The following is a 23,802-nucleotide window of genomic DNA, read 5'->3' on the forward strand; positions in this document are numbered from 1 at the left end:
TCTTTATACTTGCATCAAAATGGATAATAGTGGAGAGCAATGCGGCCTTACAGTCTGGCCTGACTTTCCTGTGGACATTGAAGGTATCTTGTGCCGCTATACTTAGCCATGCATTAGCCTAATTTTTGCAGTTATTTCCAGTTGTTCTTTCGCAAAGAAAAATTTAAATTTACTGAAATAGATTGTGCTTAATTTCCGGAACTTTCTATTCAATGACACAATTGCCAACATTTGCAGTTGCATCTTTACGTTGATACTACAGCAACCTGCTCTTCCTTCCTATGTTACAACAGTGACTGCACTTCAAACGTTCCTCATTGGAGGAGACCTGGGTGTGCTAGTGCATGAATCACAAAATGTTGGTTTACAACAGGTAATTAAGAAGGTGAATGGAATTTTGTCCTTCATTCCTAGAGGGATGGAGTTTAAGACTAGGGAGGTTATGCTGCAATTGTATAAGGTGTTAGTGAGGCCACACCAGGAGTATTGTGTTCAGTTTTGGTCTCCTTACCTGAGAAAGAACATACTGGCGCTGGAGGGTGTGCAGAGGAGATTCACTAGCTTAATTCCAGAGCTGAACGGGTTGGATTACGAGGAGAGGTTGAGTAGACTGGGACTGTACTTGTTGGAATTTAGAAGGATGAGGGGGGATCTTATAGAAACATATAAAATTATGAAGGGAGTAGATAGGATCGATGCGGGCAGGTTGTTTCCACTGGTGGGTGAAAGCAGAACTAGGGGGCAAAATAGCCTCAAAATAAGGGGAAGTAGATTGAGGACTGAGCTTAGAAGGAACGTCTTCACCCAAAGGGTTGTGAATCTATGGAATCCCTTGCCCAGTGAAGCAGTTGAGGCTCCTTCATTAAATGTTTTTAAGATAAAGATAGTTTTTTGAAGAATAAAAGGATTAAAGGTTATGGTGTTTGGGCTGGAAAGTGGAGCTGAGTCCACAAAAGATCAGCCATGATCTCATTAAATGGAGGAGCAGGCTCGAGGGGCCAGATGGCCTACTCCTGCTCCTCATTCTTGTGTTCTTATGTTCTCATTGGCTGTGAAGTCTTTTGGAATGTCCTAAACTGGCAAAAGGGTTTAATCTTTATTTATATAAATTATCATGTAAGTGGATAGACTGGAATAAGCTCCTATTCTGTGATGCAGGTTTTGAAATTATACTGAGGGAAGATGATAGTTCCAGTTATGGGACGGAATAATGCCACAAAGGCTTATCATGCAAGTATTGAACGTTGTTTGTTTTAAATTGAGCAAATCCTCCACCAAAATGACAGACAAGTGATTCACTGCGAATGTGCTGAACACCCAGAAACTGGTTGAACTGTGTAATTTAAATCCACATTCTCCTGTGGTTGGCTGCCCTGCTGCAATTTTCCTCTCAATTCTCTGCTAGACCTGGTAATCTTTTTTGTAAAATTTAGAGTGGCCAATTAATTTTTTCTAATTAAGGGGCAATTTAGCGTGGCCAATCCACCTGTCCTGCACATCTTTGGGTTGTGGGGGCGAAACCCACGCAGAAAGGGGGAGAATGAGCAAACTCCACACAGACAGTGACCCAGAGCCAGGATCGAACCTGGGACCTCGGCGCCGTGAGGCAGCAATGCTAACCACTGCACCACCGTGCTGCCCACTAGACCTGGTAATCTTACACAAAAGATTACCGCTTACATTATTTGCTTACCTGAAAATACTTTGCACAATCATTGGGGAACTCGCATTGTTTCAGTACAGGAGGTCACTTAGAGAGCCATCAACACCACAAACACACAAAGATAAAATACACATGCACATTTTTGCCCCAACACAACTCGTTGGACGGCCTGTTGGACCCTTGTGACACCTGTTGCATGTGCTTAAGTTTTGCTTTCTTCAAGCACTGCCCTTTGTCCTCCTATTAACACATTCGGATATCTTACCTTTATGCAGCTATCAGCACCTTCTGTAGCCCTTCACATTGCATTTGTCTCGTGACCTACACACCTTTGCTGCAATTTATCCTAGCTCCCACCTATCACTGACTACTCCAGCTGCCCCCCCCCCCCCCCCCCCCCCCCCCATACACAGTGTATAATCCAACACATTTCTCCCTCTCGCTAGCTCTGAAGAATGGTCAAACAGACTCAAAATCTTGTGTGGAATCTTGCACTCGAGTACTGGCTGGGGCAGGAAAACTGGTGTGGGGTTGCCATCATCGGTGTAGGGTGGGGAGTGATAGAGCGGACAAAGCCAGTGCCAGAGAGATCAAGGCAACCTTTTTAAAGGGTTCCTTAAACTGCATTAAAAAGGAACTCTCCCCCACCTGCCCACAGACACGGGGCAACCCTCACATCCTTGTACAAGCACCGGGGTAATCCCCCTTACACACACATACAAACACCAGCCCCCACCCCCCACCCATCCTCCCATACACACCCACCAGAGCCACCACCACCCAATTCCATCCCCCTCCCTCAACACACACAGCGGGTCAAATCCCCTCTACCCATACACACAAGCACTAGGGCGTCCAACTCCCCACCCCCCACCAGTTCCCCCCCCCCCCCCCCCCCCCAAGCACCAGGTACACCCTTGCCTCCATCTCCACACGCTCTGCAAGCACTGGGGCAACCCCCTCCTCCGTGCTCCACACAAGCACCGGTGCAACCACCCCCACCCCCACCCCCTCCACACACAAGGAACTGAGGCATCCCCCATCCCGCCCCACACACACACAATCACCAGGGCAGCCACCCCCTCTCCCCTAAGCACCGGGCCAACCATCCCCTCTAACACCCCCCTCCCCCACCACTCAAGTACTGAGACATCCAACACCTCCACACACAAGCAGTGGGGTGACCACTCCCCACACAATCACCAAATCAACCACCTCGCCCCCACACAATCACCAAATCAACCACCTCCCCCCCCACAATCACCAAATCAACCACCTCCCCGCCGCACAATCACCAAATCAACCATCTCCCCCGCCACACAATCACCAAATCAACCACCTCCCCCCACACATCACCAAAGCAACCAGCTCCCCGCCACACAATCACCAAATCAATCACCTCCCCCCACACAATCACCAAATCAACCACCTCCCCCCCCACACAATCACCAAATCAACCACCTCCCCGCCACACAATCACCAAATCAACCACCTCCCCCCCACACAATCACCAAATCAACCACCTCCCCTGCCACACAATCACCAAATCAACCACCTCCCCCCCACACATCACAAAAGCAACCACCTCCCCCGCCACACAATCACCAAATCAACCACCTCCCCTGCCACACAATCATCAAATCAACCACCTCCCCCCCCCACACATCACGAAAGCAACCACATCCCCGCCACACAATCACCAAATCAACCACCTCCCCCCCACACAATCACCAAATCAACCACCTCCCCCCCCACACAATCACCAAAGCGACCACCTCCCCCCCCACACATCACCAAAGCAACCACCTCCCCCCCACACATCACCAAAGCAACCACCTCCCCCCCCACACAATCACCAAAGCAACCACCTCCCCCCCAGACAATCACCAAAGCAACCACCCCTCCCTCCAGACAATCACCAAAGCAACCACCTCCCCCCAGACAATCACCAAAGCAACCACCTCCCCCCCCACACAATCACCAAAGCAATCATCTCCCTCCCACCCCGACACATATGTACTGAGGCAACCACCCCTCCCCACACACACAATTACCCCACAAACACCGAGGTGACTCCCTCTTTCCCACACACACAGAAGCACTGGGATAGCCCCACCCGACACATAATGGAAACGCCCTAATAGGGTTCCCCAGAGGGCCTGCCCCAACACACGGCAGAGCACCCTGGCAGTGCTGCCTGGTAGTGCCATCCTGGCTGGGTGCAGTCCTGGCACAACCCTCTCCCCTGGGCATTACGTTTATCTTTGTACCTTTGGCGGGCTCCCCTCTGCTATTTCTCCCATTTTGCAACAGCTGTTGTAAACCTCGGCGAGGAGGAAGTTTCCTACTGGCGGCAACATATGTGGGGAAGCCTTTCAAATACACTGAAATTTATTTAACTGCATCCAAATGATGTTCCTGGTTCTGTCACTGGCGAGGGGCGGGGAAAAGCGAAAAACAAGACCTCGCCGGCGAGAATCCCATTTTCCAATTCTCCCCAGGTTATGCGCCCATATTGCCGTTCACCCTCCCCCCATTAACTCTGATTCTCTCTCCACAGATGTTGCCAGACATGAAGTTTTCAAACATTTTCTGTGTTTATGTACTATTACACCCTTATTGTAACAAAGCTAGGTCGAACACAATGCTGGCAAATAAATAATATCACTGGAGCATGTGACTCTATAATGAAACCCACCGCTGTTTATTTAATTACTTTTCTGAGAAGGATTCAAAAAAATTCGGGCGGGATTCTCCCGAATCCCCGCGATGGCCCGACGCGGCGTAAAAAGCAGCGCGAACCACTCTGGCGTCGGGCCGACCGGAGGTTGCGGAATCCTCTGCAGTTCCAGAGGCTAGGCCGACGGCGGAGCGGTTGGCGCCGTGTCAACCATAACCGAAGGGCCATTGCGTGTTAGCGCATGTGCAGAACCGCCGGTGTGGTTCTGCGCAGACCAGCCGGCGTATTCTACCGCATGCGCAGGGGATTGTCTTCTCCGTGCCGGCCATGGCAGAGCCCGACAGGGGCCGGCGCGGAAGGAAGGTGTGCCCCCACGGCACAGGCCCGCCCGCAGATCGGTGGGCCCCAACCGCGAGCCAGGCCACCGTGGGGGCTCCCCCCCAGGGCCGGATCCCCCCGCGCGCCCCCCCCCCCCCGAGGACCGCACCAGCTGGCCGACCAGCCAGGTCCCGCCGTGTGGGACCATGTCCAATCCACGCCGGCGGGACTGGCCAGAAACCGACGGCCTCTTGGCCCGTCAGGGCCTGGAGAATTACCGGGGGGGGGACAGCTGCCAACGGCCCCCGACTGGCGTGGCGTGAACCCCGCCCCGCCCGAAAATCGGCACCGGAGAATATGGCAGCCGGCGCGGAGCGGCGGGGTGGGATTCACGCCGCCGCCCCCGGGGATTCTCCGACCCGGCGGGGGGTCGGAGAATCCCGCCCTTCATGTCTGAACGACTTTTTACTTCCACAAAATAATCATGGGTTTCTGGATGTTCTCCAGTTTGCTGAAACATTAGAAGATTCGTCAATATCATATCATACACAGGAACTATCTCAAGTGTCTCAGTTTCAACCAGAAGTGGATAGGCACGCCCACTGAAGGGTACCAACTGTGTTGGGGGAAAACATGGTTCTCTTGGGCCCTTACCATCACGGAGCTGTGGCTGACATAACTTCAGTTCTTTACAGGTTGAGGCAGGGTTGTCCTTGGTTCCAGTGGGCGGCGCAACAATATACCGAATCTCCATGTTTAACGTCTCCAGTGCTTTCCAGATAATCTGTGAATCTGCACCGCGAGCTTTGCTCAAAAGTAGCTGTAAATAGAAGGCAAGAAAATGGATCACAAAGCAAAAAATTGCAGCTGAGTCTTTTCCCAGAAGCACCCCGAGTTGTTAGCATTTATTGCACGCGTTGCTATTAGTTTGGAGGTGTAAACATCTCACTTAGCTTATTCAAGGCTGAAGACAGAGACTGCTACGATACAACCCGGTGTCAATTAACAAGGTTTGTGGTTGAGACCATCAAAATGTAGGGGGTTGGGGGGGTTGTTGGATGGGGTAGGGGAAGACTATTACTCAAAACTGTGCTTGGATTTTGTGAGGCGATGCAATCATCCGTACCTCCATCATGTCCTTTTTAACCCCAGCACTCATTTGAGTATTTCTCAGTACAGGGTTTGGTTAACATCCCACAGAATTTAATGTTGGGTGTTTATTGACATCTACAACTTTTGTTAATTTCCCAGGGTGGTGCCACTAATGCAGTCTATTCACGAGATACTCATTTTCTTCAGTCAATGGTCATTGTGCAGAATGAGGCCCTTCAGCCCATCAAATGCACACCCAACCTCTGACAGATGACCCTACCTCGGCCCACTCCCCCAGCTCTATCCATCCCCTTAACCGCGGTACTTTCTGGCCGTTGTCATTCTCTTTTCCCGCTGGCAGCGCACCCCCTGCCGAATATTTCGAGTCCAACATGATTTATTCTGAACCCATTTGCTTTCTCAAGCCTTGTCACGTCTTCTTTTTAAGCTATGCTACTTAATAGCTGGCACTTCCTGAGTGAAATGGGACAGTTGAAAGAACTGCAGAGTTATGTATAATTTGTGATGTCGACAGGTTACATGCTGCCAAGTGTGCAACTAAGCCACACAGATCAGGAAGGCTTCGACACTCTTTACACAGAGCTAGAAGCTCAGTAACAACAGCAGGAGAGGTGTTACAACTGAGAGGTGGATCAACTGAAAGAAATAGAAAAAATAAATCTGTGACTGTTTCCTCCTCCCAGTGCAATTTAATATTCTAAGCGCCTATGCATGGATGACAGTTGGGCCAGCAGTGATTTCCCCATGATAGCAAAGCCTACCAAATACATTCAGCTCTCAAATCAAAGTGAGGAGAAATTGTTGATGCCAATGGAACAATTTTCCTGCACTACCTTCGAGTTAGAATATTTATGTTGCGCGTGGAGATCATGTACAGCCCAAATACACTGCATACCTGGAATTCTTCTTCAGAAATCTTCAGTGAAGGCCCCGGTAGGCCAGGAGGACCAGGACGACCCTAAAAGAAATAGAAACATTCTTGTAACGCAACCAAATCACTACTATGCCTTCTGATTTTTGCTTTGAGTCCAAATTAGTGACTTGAATACCTGCCTATCTCCGCATTCGAGATTAGCAACTAATATTGGAATTTTTCATCGGTTGGTTCACCCGATGATGGGGATGAGCAAATATGTAGCAAGTGGTCGCCCCATCAACTCTCTCCTGCCCAGGGCTATACTAAACTGTTACTTACGTTACTTACAACCAGGGGCTACGATGGAAGAATCAATCCAGCCTGGTCTTTCAGGTTCAAGTTGGTTTATTGTCAGACTTCCTCGTAGCTACTAACAGACAAGAAGCTTTCACACCAAAGTGTGACAGCTGTCTGTGTTTATAGGATAATCAATGTCACATGTTTAATTAGCCATTCACTTAACAAGGTCATTGCCATACACAGCGATAAATAGTACATTGACAACTTACAGTTCAAAAAGTATTTTATTGTTTGTATAGGCTCACTGTTTGACATGCTCTATAACTTAGAACATAGATCACCTACAATGCAGAAGGAGGCCCTTCGGCCCATCGAGACTGCACCGACCCTCTGAAAGAGCACCTTACCTAGGCACACTCACCCGCCCTATCCCGGTCACGCCACCCAACGTGCACACTTTGGACTTTGGGAGGAAACCGGAGCACCGGAGGAAACCTACGCAGACACAGCGAGGAAGTGCAAACTCCACACAGACAGTCACCCAAGGCTGGAATTGAACCCAGGTCCCTGGCGCTGAGGCAGCAGTGCGAACCACTGTGCCACCATGCCACCCCACCTGGTCTTGAGTTTCCTCATAAATATTCTACCACGTAACCTGGCACATGTCCGATAGTCATGTCCAACAGTGCACTTCTATTCAGGGAGAGTGTTCACAGCAAAGTCAGGTGTCAAATGCTGATTGCTTTCAATTTCAATGTAATTTTAGCATACTTACACATCTTCACACCACATTAGCAATATTGCTTGATTATCACAGAACAATTTCCTGCTTTTTTTCTTTTAATAAGGTTGCAGGTCATTCAATCCACTAATTTCTTCCCTTGGTTTGGACAACCTTTTGGCTCTTCAGGAATCTCCGTTCTCCAAACCGTCACACACTGCTTGCTGATCATTCACTTTTGACAAGAGGTTTTCATTGAAAGCCCTACCTATCTCTTCGCTTTACATCTACTGACTACCCTGCACGTCCTGATTTTAGTCATGGCAACTGATTGCAGAATTTAATTCCTATTCAGTATTAACAGAGCATATTATATTCATGTGCAGTAAATATATGCTAAAAGGGAATTGTTAGGGGAGTACTTCTTGCTCAAAAGTCTTGCCTCTATTACATATTCAATTCTGTGACTCTGAAAAAGACTGTCTCGGCAGGAACTCATCGACTTTAAGCCTCTCTGATTATGCCACTGAAGGAAAGCCCAAATTACTCCCATGCAACTCTACTGATTTCGAATACCGCCCCCAAACAGAAAGAGCTGGCCACTGTTGGTTACTAAAATATCGAGAGGAGACCCCACCTCATTAACTGTGCCCCATTCTTCTTCCTATCCACCCACCCTCCTCCCCTTCTCCTTTCCAAAACAAAAAATATGCTACAAGCACAATGATCACAAAGGTTACATTAATAAAAAGCACTGAGGGAGACAAGTTAGACTAATGTGGAAATATACCAATGGATATGGGTCTCACAGAACAAAATTGTTACTTACTGGAGGCCCCGCAATGCCTTTTGTCCCTGGCATCCCTGGAAATCCTTTAAGCCCCTGCGAACCATTGACAGTGTTAATCATTTATTTTATTATATTGCTTTAGTTATTATTGATAATTAAATATACAACTACGGTGGCAGTTAAGCAATACAATATCATAACGTGGTGCATGATGAGAAGCTACATTTTGACACACAGCAGCCATCAAAGATCAGGTTAAATGTTGAACTATTAAGTGCTTGGTTTCCCTGCACCCCTGCAACCCCCCCACCATCGACCTTTTTATTTGTGCTGACAATTTTCTCTGACAATTCTCTTGCCTTCTGGTATAGATTTCCGTATGACTGCATCCGTCGGGAGGACAAGGAGACTCCTTCCCCAATGGAAATGGTCAGGGACCTAACCCTAGCTGGGTCTAATTAACAAACTGCCTGCAATAAACAAGTGCATCTTCCCTATCAGTAGAGCGGAAATTTGTGGAGCTTCGTCAAGGAATGGAGCTGGCCATGGTGAGCAACAGAAGAACGATGGAGGCAATCCCAGGATTGAGGATAATGGGTAACCTTGCTTGAGAAACAATTATTTCATTGACAAATCATGTCTGGGGCCATTGGTGCTTCGAAATTCCATCTGGCCTCTATTGAGGCACTTGGGGCACCCATATTTTCATTTTCACACCCTCAGCAAAAGAGTAAACTTCAACAAGGGCGAAAATCAGGGCAGTAAGTGTGTTCTGCAATTTCCATTGCGGAGTTCTGGCTGCGGGGGCCTCCGACGCGCTGCCGAGAAACATGCAGCTGGGGGACTGGAGAATCTTGCCCATAATTAGATTCATGCTGGACAATGGTGTTTGTCTATTTGGGGGTTGGTTTCAATTCCATATGTGATTCTATTGTGCTTACGGCATGAAGAATAAATCGTGGTGGCAGGGGTTGCTTAGCAATTGGAGGCTCTTGGAGGCTTCCCGTAACAGCCTCCCCGAACAGGCGGCAGAATGTGGCGACTAGGGGCTTTTCACAGTAACTTTATTTGAAGCCTACTTGTGACAAGCGATTTTCATTTCATTTTCATTTCATTTAATTTGTAATAGTTTTAGCTGGATATATTGCTGTTGGTGACAGGACTTTGGGAAGTGAACATCTCTCAACTTTTCCAGAAGAAAAACCGGGCAGTACAGGAGATGTAAAGAAGCAGACTTCCTAAAGTACCAGCTACAGTCCAGATAACAAGGTACGAGGGACAGAAAGAATGTCTAAGATGACTGGAGCTTAGAGAACAGAGACAAAGGTATTGTTCAGAAGAATCAAGGAAAAGTAAATGTTCTGATTTGAAGAGACATTTGCAGTGCCCAGATTTAGAGAGAGAAAGCGGACTTCAGAGGTAAATTAAAGGATTGATGCCATTTTAAAACAGACTGGTATTCAAGAGTTAAAGCAATTGTGAATAGCTTTCCAACAGTCAAGGTAAAGAAATCCAGAAGAGGGAGTTGTAAATCATGGACTGGATGCACTGATAAATATGGAGCAGAAGCTTTGTTTAAAAGTGTTATTTGGAAAACCTGGGGCGTCATTCTCTGACCCCCTGCCGGGTCGGAGAATGTCCGTTGGCCGGCGTGAATCCCGCCCCCGCCGAAGTCTCCGGTACCGGAGATTGGGCGGGGGCGGGAATCGGGCCGCGCCGGTTGGCGGGACCCCCCGCTCAATTCTCCGGCCCGGATGGGCCGAAGTCCCGCCCAGAAATTGCCTGTCCCGCCGGCGTAAATCAAAGCTGGTATTTACCGGCGGGACCAGGTGGCGTGGGCGGGCTCCGGGGTCCTGGGGAGGGGGGCGCGGGGCGATCTGACCCCGGGGGTGCCCCCACGGTGGCCTGGCCCGCGATCGGGGCCCACCGATCCGCGGGCGAGCCTGTGCCGTGGGGGCACTCTTTCCCTTCCACCTCCGCCACGTCCTCCACCATGGCGGAGGCGGAAGAGACTCTCCCCACTGCGCATGCGCGGGAAACTGTCGGCGGCCGTTGACGCTCCCGCGCATGCGCCGCATTTCCGCGCCAGCTGGCGGGGCACCAAACGCCATTTCCGCCAGCTGGCGGGGCAACAAACGCCATTTCCGCCAGCTGGTGGGGCGGAAATCCCTCCGGCGCTGGCCTAGCCCCTCAATGTTGGGGCTCAGACCCCAAAGATGCGGAGCATTCCGCACCTTTGGGCCGGCGCGATGCCCGTCTGATAGGCGCCGTTTTTGGCGCCAGTCGGCGGACAGCGCGCCGTTGGGGGAGAATTTCGCCCCTGGACTGGATTTTGTAATGCAAACTACTAAAGGATTGAATTATTGGACTGGATTCTCCATTTGGGAGAATATGTGCTTGATTCTCCGATTCCCCAACCCCGTGTTTCTCGGCATCGCTTCTTCCCCTGCCAACGGGATTCCTTACTCCCGCCGCTTCTCAATGGGATTTCCTATTGAAGCCCCCCACACTACCGGGAAACCCACGGGCGGGGATGCACTGCCGGCAGGAACAGTGAATTACGACAGACGGAGAATTCCGGCCTATTCTCTCCTGCCAGAGCTGAATTGTTTCTGATTTGTGCTGGCGTTAGGAGCAGCACCCAGAAGCGATTCCCTCTTCCTTATCATACAGATTTATACATGGTGGGGAGCGCAAGGGATTCAAGTTCTGAATCCCACTAGCTGGCCAATGTGAGGAGGTGACCCAATAGCAAGTTCTGGCGGCTGGCTCTCTCCCACCTCACAAAGCAAATCCTGTCCCTGCCACTGACAAGCAGGGGCATCTTCCCCCCCAGGACAGGAATTGCAGGATCACCCCTCTTCCCAAGCATGCACCCCTCCACTTGAGAATGCATCTCAAGTAACCTGCTTAGAACCTAATCTTAATGTTTAGAAACATCTAGCTATGATTGACAGCTCCTGATCACATCAAATTCAGTTAAATGCTTTCTGCTGAGAAAAAGCGGAAGTGAAAGCACTTAACACCTAGATGTAATGTAGTGTCTGAAAGGATAGTGGCTGGAAATTCAATCCTAATCACTGAATGTGTTTTAAACCAATTATAACCATAATTAAAGAATTGAGTTCTTCTTCTGTGGTCAGAATTTTGTGAGATAGTCTACTTGACCTTGAGAAAATTTTGAATGCTTTTAACCTTGATGCACTTTTAACTTCATAAATAATCAACCTTGTGTCTAGATATGTTGTACAGACCGTAAACTGGTAGGTGACTGCTTACCTTTGCTCCAAGTAGACCCTGCAATGAAGCAAAAAACAGCAGCAGATTTATTGCCATGAAATAAAATTGTGCAACCTGACATATGCCATTCTCTTATAAACAGCTTTTTAGAAAATGCTATACTCTTTGTTGCAGTCGCAAAGAGAAAGAATCAGGAGGTGGCACACGTTGAGTTTCTATATCATAGTGCAAGGGGTTTGTTAATGAGCTTTTGCTCAAACAGGGTACAATGGTAAACTCCACAAAAGCCCATAAAATTCCCTGATGATGTCATTGATTAACACGTGACATTACGCTAACCAATGGTGTTACTCTGATGCATAAAACTCCCCCTTTTACTCCTCTCATGCCCACGGCATTTTTACTTAACCAAACACTAACACAGATCCAGCACACCATTCCATAACTAACATTGTCATGATATGGATACCTATGTACATTAGCGAGATAATATCTTGGATGGTCGTCTGTCCCCTTTTATGGCCGAATCCGATGTTCAGGAACTTGGCCTTTTAGGGTTACTCGGAGTGTCTTCCTGTACACTACTCGGTGTCACATCTGGTGAAACTAACTCAGGAACTGTATCTGACCCCAAATCATTGTTGGTCTCCTTGTATTGCTAAAGCGCTGAACTTACATTCCTTCAGCTGACTTGACCATGGTACTCGTTGAGTCTTCAGTTGGATTACTTAACTGATAAACTCATCCTGTAGACTTTGCGGTATTTTTCTTGGCACACTTCTTTTATGCTGATAAAGGTTGGTGTGACCAACATGCCTTGGCAATGTGACCAACTTTACCACAAATTTTGCAATTTTTCCTCCTTGCTCCAGCAATCTCCAGCCATATGTCCCATGTGGCTGCAGTGATGACATGGTGGGTTCTTGGTGGACCACAGACTCCATCTTATGGACTTTAGTTTCAATTCCAATCAACAAAGTTTCTCTTGCAGCAATTTCCATAGACTTTGCAAGTTTGGTTGCAGATTTTAGGGTTAGTGTCCCTTTAGTTAACAATTTCCTTTTGACGACTTCATTCCTGAGGCCACAAACTAATGGGTTACGGAATGTATCATCCAAAGTCTGGCCAAATTCATAGTACTTTGCTAGCTTTCACAGCGATGCAACAATTTGTGAAAGATGTTCCCCTTTCTTGTGCACGATGGTGAAAGCAGAATCTTTCAGCTATTAATAGTAGAAGAGGAGAGAGGTATTCTTGCAAGGAAGTCATTAACTCATCATATGATTTGTCTCCAGGTTTAGCTAGGTGCAATGGATTCTGTAACAACATAAATGTTTTCCTCCCAGCTGAGCTGAGAAAGGTCAAAGTGTGCAGGCCTGCTGGTGTCTAATTGGTTTTAAGGAATAACTGGAACCTTGCCTCATAAGAGGTCCATCTCTCCTCTTCCTCATCAAACGGGTCCATGGTGCATTTTCATCCTGCCAGTATTGGATTGCTGCTCCCAGACCTGTGCTACTCAGCCCTCAACCGGTCTTCCCTGCCATTTAGTTTCTCTCTGTTTCAGGCAGACTAGCCATTTCTGTGCCCCGCTATCGATTCCCAAGCAGTCGGTTGCAGAGCCGGCAGCATCGTAGATTAACGATCCTGCGGCCCGTTTTTGTGCCTCATGCGCTGCCTCCACAACTCTACCCATTATAACGGTAAGTATACTGATCCTCCATTTGACCCCAGTAATTCACAGTTGTCCAATAGCTCTTTTTAAAGAACTCTTTTACTTGCACTCCTGGTTGTCAAGATTGAATGGATGATTCGCCGAAGTCCCGCTACAAACTGTACGATGTCCAAGTATTTACTTGAGAGTTGTTTTTACTTGCTACAATGAATATTTTGTTGACAATATTTCTGTCGACCTCACCCCTGATGGTGTATGGGCCTGGATCTCAGTTGGTTATTCCTTCTCCTGCCTCTCAAAATTGTCATCGAAAATTGTTTTTCTCCTTTTTTTTATGGCCCACATCTCGTCGCCAGTTTCTCTATTGCTATGTTCTTTGTTGTAGCCGCAAAGAGAAAGAATCAGAGGTGGCGCACGTCAAGTTGGTGTAACATAGAGCAAGGGGTTTATTTACAAGATGCTCCTGAAACAAGGTACAATGGTGAACTCCACAAAAGCCCACAAAATGCTGCAATGACATCATTTCATAACACCCGACATTACATCAGCCAGTGGTGTTATTCGGATGCATAACAGAAAGGAACCTGGGCTCAAAGATAATACATATGAGGCTGGATTCTCCATTTTAGGGACTATGTCCCCCACGCCGTCGTGAAAACTGTGGTCTTTAACACCAGAAAAACTGGGGTCAAAAGGCCACAGATTCACAGCCCTGCAGGGGGCTCGCAGGCAGCTGCCGATATGGCCTCCTGCACTTGTGGGTCTGAGGCTGCGCATGCGCACGGGGGTGACCTCCAGTGGCCGTGCTGTGCTCAATGGCGGACTCAGGCCACAGAAGTGGACCGCAGAAATAGTGCCCCTGATCGGCCGTGCGCCCGACCCGGACCACCCGCACAATAAAGGCCCAGTCCTGTATGAGGCCCCCCCCCCCCGCCCCGCCCCCCTGCCCCCCCCCCCCCCCCCACTGCTGCCACAGCCCCAGTGGACCAGACACCAAGCATGGACAGTAGCTGGGATCTTGCTTGGGGCAGTATATGGACCGAATGAGTTGACTGTATCCATTTTTTAAACAATAATCAAACTTTAAACAGATGGCTCAGCCAATGATTAAAATGCAGCAAACAATTTCAAGCTTCAATAGAACAGGACGGTATTAATTAGCGTAAGAAGTATTTACCGGCAATCCTTGCAATCCTTCCTTTCCTTCATCCCCGGGGCGGCCACTGTCACCCTGTCATTGTAGACAAATAATACCACCTTGTTACTCATACAAAATGGAGTCTGACACCATGGGAAAATCTTTAAAAAACTAACACGTTTATTATAAGTGGATAATTATTTTAAAACATCTCTACTCTAATGTTATATTCTCAATAATCCACTTTATCCAATAGTGTTGTAGATTAAGTTTCAACCATTATATTATTTGGTTTCCCCCTCCCCCTCCGGATTTGGTCCCCCCTCCTGATTTGATTTACCCCCATCGCTGGATTTGGTTCCTACGATCCTGAACAGTAGGATTTTGGTTAATACAATGCTCTTAAATTTGATGAAAGCTTCAATAAAGATACTCAAACTATATTTTACAATAAATTAATTAATCTGAAACTTTAATTAATGCTAGCAATCAATTCCACTCTCAGCCATCAAATCGAAAGTAAGTGATCTGACCTGGGCCTCAGCTATGTAAATCTATTTCTGTTCCCTTTACCTTCTTTACATTCACCAACAGCCTAATTTCAGTCAATAACTTGAACCTGTTGTAGACTATGCAGATGCCTACGACTGCAAACCAATCCAGATATGATCTGCTACTCAGTCGCAGGATGTGAATCACATTGAAAAAGTCCTTTGTTTATTCAAAAATTGCACATTCAGATTAATTTCATTAAACCAGAAGGTTTCCCCGTTATTGGATCTTTTGGAATTCATCTCAATGAAAGCCTTTCTGTGAATTTATTAAATAAGGGAAATGTTTTTTTTCATAAAAAAGGGGGGTACACCCCAATGAACAGGTTTGAGACAATTTCATGCATCAATTACCATTTAACAATTTGAGGTTGACACAGGATAAGCCAAACTTGCACCCTACGCAGGGCTGGTCAAATAGTATGCAACTTTATTTAACTTTAATCTCCAATTTTGAATTCTTAATTCGAGCAAATAAGAGTACCAAGATTCCAAGCTATTAACATTCTTGACATGTTTCTTCAACTATTATTCCAGCCCTTTTTTTTAATTTTGTGGAAAAAAGAGAGAAAGAAAACTCCCAGAGAATATTTTAGAATATCTTCTATTCAAAGGTACTGTCGTGGACCTTTATATCAATTGGCGAAATTAGTATTGGCATAGCAGAAAAGTATCCAATTTGAATTATCATCTCCTTGAAACCCGAGAAGAGAGCTAATATTCGGATTTAATTTCAGTACTGAATACAGAAACGTCACATTGAATGTTACATCATTGGGTTTGACGGCTGGTTTAGCACAGTGAGCTAAACAGCTGGCTTGTAACGCAGAATAATGCCAGCGGCACAGGTTCAATTCCTGTACCGGCCTCCCCGAACAGGCGGTGGAATGTGGCGACTAGGGGCTTTTCACAGTAACTTCATTGAAGTCTACTTGTGACAATAAGCGATTATCATTGGGTTCATATCTAAAACTACTTAGAAAAATGATTAGTAACTTGAGGGTTTGTGTGATAACCCTTACGAGGCCCACGGGGATACACTGATAGATCTCCCAATGGCACTCATACAAGTTTCCTCCCCAAAGGGCGGAGGTCCGTCCAGCTGGGATTCTTTATTTAGCCCCTTAAATACCGGCCCGAACTGGGACTTGGTCTCTCGCTCGTCCCTGATCTTGAAGATGGGCACTGGCAACTTATATGAAGTCTTTGGGAAATATACAGAAGATTTCCAGGAAGGGTCCAGGAAAATAAAAAGGGCCAGGGTGAAGATTTATTCCGACCCGGAGGCCCAGCCCAAATAGTTTAGGGTATGACCACTCCACTATGTTCTATTCACAAAGATGGAGACCGAATTGTGGCGATTGGCGAACCTAGGCATTATTTGCACAGTCCAGTTTGCAAAATGGGCAGCACCAGTGGTTCCGGTGTTGAAGCCGGACAAGTGGCTCTGCCTTTGTGGCGACTACAAGATGATGGTGAACACAACCTCCCGCTTGGACCAGTACCCCATGCCATGCATTGAGATCGTGCACGCAAAACTCATAGGAGGCCACACATTCTCAAAACTCGACATGAGGTACACATACCTTCAGCTGGAGCTGGATACAGCATCGTGGAAATATGTCACTATCATTACCCACACAGGTTTATATGAACACACTCGGCTCCCCTTCGGGGTCTCATCAATATGTGCCATCTTTCAGAGAGTAATGGAGCACCTGGATAATGTACTGATCTCAGGAACCACAGAGAAGGAGCACCTGGCCAGCCTGGAAGAATTCCTACGGCTATCCTCCAATGCAGGCATCTTCCTAAAGACAGGCAAGTGCATGTTCCAGGGAAAGGAAGTCACTTACCTCAGATATTGCGTTAATAGGGATGGCCTGCATCCAGTTAAAGAAAACTTATAAGCTATAAAATGAGCCCTGATGCCGGGAAAAATAACAGAACTAAAGTCATTCTTGGGATTTGTAAATTACGACGAGGAGTTCATACCAAATCTAGCCATCCTGCTCGCACCCTTACACGCACTACTAAGAAGGACCAAAAGTGCTCTTGGCAAATGCCACAGGAGGAAGCGCTGACACAGGGTATAAAAGCAATTAGTGCCATCTAAAATACTGCTCAACCTCACCTGCAATGCCTCACCTTGGGGACTTGGAGCAGTATTATCCCACCAATGAGATGATGGCACTGAACCATCGATAGTGTATGTATCCAGGACCTTGGCTGATGCAGAGTGATGATACGCCCGGATCAGGAAAGAGGAATTGGCCGTGGTATATGCAGTGAACAATTTCCATCAATACATCTGCAGAAGGCCATTTCACCATTATCATGGACCATAAATCCCTATTGGGCCTCTTCAAGGACAACACAATTCCCCTGATAGCCTCGGTCCTGATCCAACGCCAGGTGCTAATATTAGCAGCCTACGCGTATACATTTGAGCATTGCCCAGAAGCACAGCCAGCGAATACAGATGCCATAAGTCAGCTATCGCTGCCCATGAGCTCCCACCAGCGATGGACCAAGTCCTGATGACCTTAAACCTTGTGAATACTCTACCTATGGCAGCCAAGTAGATCCATACGTGGACTCAAAAGGACCCTGCACTGACAAGGTTACGCCATATCGTCCTGAGTGGAAGGTTGCAGAGAGCCCCCATGGAAGACTTGCAGCGCTTCCTCGCAAGCGACAGGAGCTCAGTATGGAAGATTCTACAGGAAGCACAACTGGTCGTCCCATGATCGGGTTGTTACATGATATATCCCAGTGTCTCAAAATTAAAGATGCTCGCGAGGAGCTATGTGTGGTGGCCTGGACTCGACAGGGGCATCGAGCATGTGGTGAAACAGTGCTCAGCTTGCCAGGAGAACCAAAAGCTCCCGCCATCGTCTCGCTCCAGGGTAGCCCTGGGTGTGGGTTCATGCTGAATTTGCTGGATGTTCATGGGGTCGATGTTCCTGATCCTCATTGTCACTCATTCAAAATGGTTGGATGCGCTAGATGGCCTCCATTACCTCAAGAGCTACCATGGAAAATCAGTATCCACAGAATACCAGTGGTCCTCGTCACAGGCAATGGAACTCCATTTACCTGGCAGGAGTTCCAGGCATGGGTACCAATGGGGTAAAATACATCCGCATAGCCCCATACCATCTGTCCTCGAACGGTTTAGCTGAGCAAGCAGTCCAGATGATCAAATGCCGCTTGAGGAAGCAGAATGCTGGCTCCCTTAATACGAAGCTGGCATGATTCTTGTTTAACTACAGGACGATTCTGTACATGGCAACTGGGTGGCACCCGCAAAATTACTCATGGGATGATGCCTCTGTACCCGCCTGAACCTAACGTTCCTGAATCTCAACAGGAAGTGGAGACAAAACATGATATACAAAATAATCACGACCACTGGACGCAAGACAGAGCTTTTCGGCCGGGAGACACCGTGCATGTCTGTGATTTTGAGGCTGGCTCTCAATGGTCCCAGGGATCATGGTGAGAAAACGGGGCCGGTCTCAGACAAGGTCAAAACCAGGAAAAAAAAGGTACGAAAACATGTGGACCATCTCAGGCGCACAGAGCCTGACTTAAAGGAAACCACGCCAGGCAAATCGGTTCCCTCACCATCCTTCGTGCCATCCTACAGCCCAGAGTCATAGCCTGCCAGCGACCAAAGTCCAAGCTAACAGGGCAACCAAGACTTAGCCTCTGATATGGACACAGAGGACGTCGAGGTCAAAGGTGAGCCCCCAGCCATGGCCCTTCGATGCTCTGTGCAGAAGAGACGATCCCTGATTCACTGCCCCCCCCAGACCTGGCTCCGCCGCTGGCAGACAGATGGCCACACGCAAAGCGCCGAAGAAGACCCCATAAGCAGGACACTGAGGGGGAAATTCGGTATTTGGGAGGGGTGGGAGATGCGGAAAGGATGCGATAACCCTCATGAGGCCCATGGGGATGCACTGATCACTCTCCCCGTGGGACCCACAGAATACAGACCTTCCCACTAGTGGGCGGAGGTCTGCCCAGCTGGGACTCATTACTTAGCCCCTTAAATACCGGCCCGAACCAGGACCGGGTCAGTCTCCGACTGGGACCCTTTGTAAGCCAGGGTAGCGGCCTTAACATTCAAGTTTATAATAAACAAGTTAACTTTCTTTCTTGGGTCTCGTGGATCATTATAGTTTGATATCTGAATTGAATGTACTAAGCTATGTTGCTTCGATAACTATTTGTCACCATTCTTTAATTTGGGTAGTTAATTGTTCACTGCTCATTCTAAATAGGTAAATTGAAATTCTCCAAGAGCCTGAATGAACAGTGCAAATGTGCCCATAATATCAGAATTAAACTGTATGTTAAATGTTTGTGAATGTTCTTCTCCATAACTTCACCACAAACATAGCAAGCATTTGTCTAATTTCATGTTTATTGCCATTTGCAAACTCAAAAATGACAATAATAAAATTCCATTGTTTTCATCAATGTTGTAGTGACCCCTTCTGGCAGAACAATGCACTATTCTCATTGCAGTATAAAAAGCTTTTTGACACTCTTTCCCACAATCAATCCCAAATTTGTTCTGTGAGCAGCAACATACAAAACCAAGTAAGCCAAAAGTCAACATATGAAATTATGATAAAAGAGCAAAGCTGAAATACTGGAGAGTTTAGCTCAGTTGGCTGGACAGCAGGTTTGTGATGCAGAGGGACGCCTAAAGCCCGGGTAGGTTACAGAGGGACACCTACAGCCCGTACCAGCGGAGGTTATTCATGAAGTCCTGCTTTCTCATCCTTGCCTGAGGTGTGGCAACCCTCGGGTTCAATCACCACCAGTCAGCTCTCTCTCAAAAGTGGAGAGCATCCTTGGGGACTGTGGCAATATTTACATTGACCTATAATGATACGTTCCCAATGGCGAAGTTCATTCGATTTGGACTCAACTCATTTGTAAAATAAAGATTTGTTTCAAGATTCTGAATTATTCTGCTGGTTGGGAATTTCTTCGGTTTGGGTGGGACTGTGTATTTTTATATGTTGTTGGGTTGTTCTTGTTTTTCCTTTGTATGGTGAAAATGATGAAAATATGGCAAATAAAAATATTTTAGAAAAAGATTCTGAATTATTGGGCAAGGGTTTATGGATATTATTTTGTGCAAAAGACCATGCCATCACTTTGTCAACAACATAGGGCAGGATTTCCCGGTCGGGCACGCCCTGAGTCGGAAATTCTCGTCAGGGTCAACAGACCTTTAAATGGTCCGTCAAATCGTCCATCCCACCCATGATGATTCCCACAGTGGGCGGGAGTGGAACACTTACTCCATAGATATTAAATTGCATCACATATAACCATAACAATTATGTTCTTCATATCATGATCGAGAATTCCTTGAGACCACCCAGCAAACAACATATGGGATGTCTTTAATACAGACCACGTCCCAAGCCAGTTTAAACAAGGGAGGTAAAGGAATGGAGGAGTGTATGTTCTAAAAGCTAACCGATTTCTCCGAGGGGAACACATCAGTTCAGTTCCAAAGGAGCTTGCTGCAGCATCTTTCAGAAATGTGAACGGCAAAGATCAATAATAAACTCAGGGTTATCGGCTGAACAGAGCTATGATTCGGATGCTAGTCAGAGGTTGCTTTTACTTAATACTGTTGAGTGGCGATTTGCTATACTTAAATCATGGGGGGTATCTGATCTGCTCCTTCGGTGTCTGATCAAAGGATAGCCCCAGTTTGAGATAACGACAGAGTTCTGCTGATCTTTTGGGAAGTAGGCAAGGCCGCTGATGAGCTGAAATCCTCCAAGACTGACAGCACAGTAATTACAGCTCTCCTCTCACGGAATTATACTGAGGCTTTAAATCGAAGTGAATGAATTACACAAGCAACAGTCCGAGGGCTGTCTGTGTTTGATGCAGTATGTGAATTCTAGCTTAGAAAAATAAAGCTTGGCCAGGTTGTGGTTCTAGAAAACTTCAGCTTTTTTAATAATGGGTAATCCAAAGTTGCGTGGGTTAGGTGGATTGGCCATGCTAAATTGCCTCTTAGTGACCAGGGATGTGCAGGTCGGTGGGATTATGGGGATAGGGCAGGGGACTGGGCCTAGATAGGCTGCTTCTTTAGAGGGTCAGTGCAGACCCGATGGGCCGAATGGCCTCCTTCTGCACCGCAGGGATTCTATGATTCTAATTTTAATCTAATGTGCCCAGTGAGAAACAGACAGGATCATATTGACAATACACACAACACTCTGCCCAGTGCATCGATGTCATCAGATGGTAAAATTGGACAGGGTGTAAAATGGGTGCCCAATCTGATCCTGTCAGACTCTTGACTGCAGATGAGCTTAACATCACTCCATACATTTACAAAGAAAGCAGGTTTATTACTTCTGTGCATCAATAAGTGTAGAGAAATGTCTATTTTTACTGAGTGGCTCTGCTAACTCAGTTTTTAACCTTGTGAAAATAAAATGGAGTGTTGCTGCAAAACTGCATTTCATTCTGCTGTGCATCCGTTTTATTATTTGATGAGCAGGTTATGTAATGGTGGTGTGTCATAATACATTCTGGTAGCTGGTGAGCAGAGAATAAAGGCGCCCAGTTGCCCTGGGCCTGTTAATCACTTACCCGCTCATTGGACAGAATTGACACTCTCCAGATAGTAGAGGGTCCAAAACCGACATGAGCAATTGGCTGGCAAGCCGTACCAGGAAATATATCAGGCAAAACTGACAAACCCCCAAATTGTGACAATGCCACTCAGCATTCTTTCATGCAGAACACAAGTCTGTTGTTTCTATTTAACACCCAATTAGATCTAGGGTGCGGTATTTACCTGTTCACCCCTACGACCCGGCAATCCTGCTAAACCTTCAGGTCCTGATTTCCCCTGAAACAATGAGACACAAAAATGTATTCAAACCTTCAGAACATACTTTTACACATCACCATATAACTTCACTGCTAATTACCAAAGGGAATCATACATCTGCAAATTTATGAACCTCACGGTTTTTGTCGGTGATAAGAATCATCAAGTATTTATTTATCTGATAAGCCATGAGAGTAGTTTTCAAAATGTATTTAAATATAACAGGCTTTACTGAGTTTAGATGCCAGCAGTGTTTGACAATAGGGATAACATTTTGGCTCATACGACATTATATACGATTAGAATATATATATATCAATCCTAAAACTGCTCAGCAGACTTTATGCATATTAATTATGCTGTTTATATTTTAATGACTGTTATTTACTGCATTGGACCCATTGAAATCTATGCGGTCTCAGTTCATACTGAACTAAACCATTAGGTGGTGCTAATGAAAAAGAGCTTCATTATCATCAGATCTAAAGCCATGATGTGGAGATGCTGGCGTTGGACTGGGGTGAGCACAGTAAGATGTCTTACAAAACCAGGTTAAAGTCCAACAGGTTTGTTTCTGGAACCTATCTCTTCATTCACCTGAGGAAGGAGCAGTGCTCCAAAAGCTAGTGATTCGAAACAAACCTGTTGGACTTTAACCTAGTGTTGGAAGACTTCTTACTGTGTATCAGATTTAAAGGCACTCAGACCTTTAGCACCTCAGCCTTTCTGCATGGGCCAGGCAGTGAGGTCAGTCAGGGGGTCGGTCGGTCTATGGGGGAGGTCACAGTAAGCATAATTCTCCCCTCAACTTTCACTGCCCATCTTCCAACAGGAACGATGACAACCATAGCAACGAGAGTCGAGAAGTAACGTTTGTGCTCTGCAATTCAACCGTACAAGCCAGTCGTTGGCTGACCTCACCTAAAGCAGCATGGACAGAATCAAACCAGGAGTCCACTTTATACAGGACCCGCGCATGAACCAGAACATTAGGGAGTCATGCACTCTGCTCTTAAACTGGCACTCATATTACAGATATATTCTGCTGCTTTGCCAGTTCTTAAAGAACCAGCAGAAGTAAAACTAATCACTAAACTATATAAAGCTCATCTTATCAACAGGCAACATTGAAACGTTCTTCCACATACCTTCTTCCCCTGATCCCCAAGAGGCCCAGAAAGGCCTGGATCTCCTATTAATCCCTTTAACAAAAGAGGCATTTTAGCTGTGATAATGTTCAGTAGCAATTCTTGACAGTTCAAGCAGCATGTTGCACACGTAAATGGTCCAATTACCTTTTGTCCTTTTGGACCAAGAATCCCCTTTTCTCCGCTTACTCCCAGAATTCCCTGTGGAAGAATACAAGACTGAAATCGACTAATCACAGTTATCCTGCAATTTCTCCCCCCCCCCCCCCCCCCCCAAAGGTCAATCTTTAATGTTGTTCCCAAAAAAATAAATCTGAAGTTATTTTATCTTGGCTATAATGACATTGCCCTATGCAGTTTAACATACTGGCTGAAGTACTTTCCATGGCTGGAAGAGATCTAGGAGTTGAGACAATGGGCAGGGTTTTGCAGCCCTTCCTGTCAGCAGGAACGAGACCCCCTTCAGGGGCGGGTTCCCCGGCAGCGTGACGGGCAAGCCGTTGACAACAGCTGGACTAGAAGATCCTGCCTGCAGCCATGTTGCCCGAAAGCCTGCCATGGGGGAGGGAGGGGGGGTGCGGGGGGCGTGGAAAGCCCAGCCCAAGGTTTGAAATTGTATCCACAACGTTTAAGTGATATATTGATCAACACCATGGGATAACTTGCATCACACTGCAACCTGTAATAGTGTGAAGGTAGGGGCGGATGAGGAAGGTGTTTCTT

At 46.8% G+C, this 23,802-nt stretch overlaps 1 protein-coding gene across 4 annotated transcripts in view; it reads right to left on the minus strand.

Annotated features, from left to right (window-relative positions):
• LOC140399099 (uncharacterized) overlaps positions 1–23,802 on the minus strand; it is a 484,003-nt gene that overhangs the window by 7,141 nt on the left and 453,060 nt on the right. For all 4 annotated transcript variants that reach the window (XM_072488263.1, XM_072488261.1, XM_072488260.1 and 1 more), the window contains 8 exons: positions 23,227–23,280; positions 23,080–23,133; positions 21,896–21,949; positions 14,531–14,584; positions 11,721–11,738; positions 8,481–8,534; positions 6,670–6,732; positions 5,316–5,481 (listed from right to left, as the gene is read on the minus strand). In XM_072488263.1, the coding sequence (XP_072344364.1) occupies positions 5,316–5,481; positions 6,670–6,732; positions 8,481–8,534; positions 11,721–11,738; positions 14,531–14,584; positions 21,896–21,949; positions 23,080–23,133; positions 23,227–23,280 (517 nt within the window). The remainder of the gene's footprint in view (positions 1–5,315; positions 5,482–6,669; positions 6,733–8,480; positions 8,535–11,720; positions 11,739–14,530; positions 14,585–21,895; positions 21,950–23,079; positions 23,134–23,226; positions 23,281–23,802) is intronic.

Source organism: Scyliorhinus torazame, chromosome 22 (assembly GCF_047496885.1).
Source record: "Scyliorhinus torazame isolate Kashiwa2021f chromosome 22, sScyTor2.1, whole genome shotgun sequence".
In the NCBI taxonomy this organism is placed as follows: Eukaryota; Metazoa; Chordata; class Chondrichthyes; order Carcharhiniformes; family Scyliorhinidae; genus Scyliorhinus; species Scyliorhinus torazame.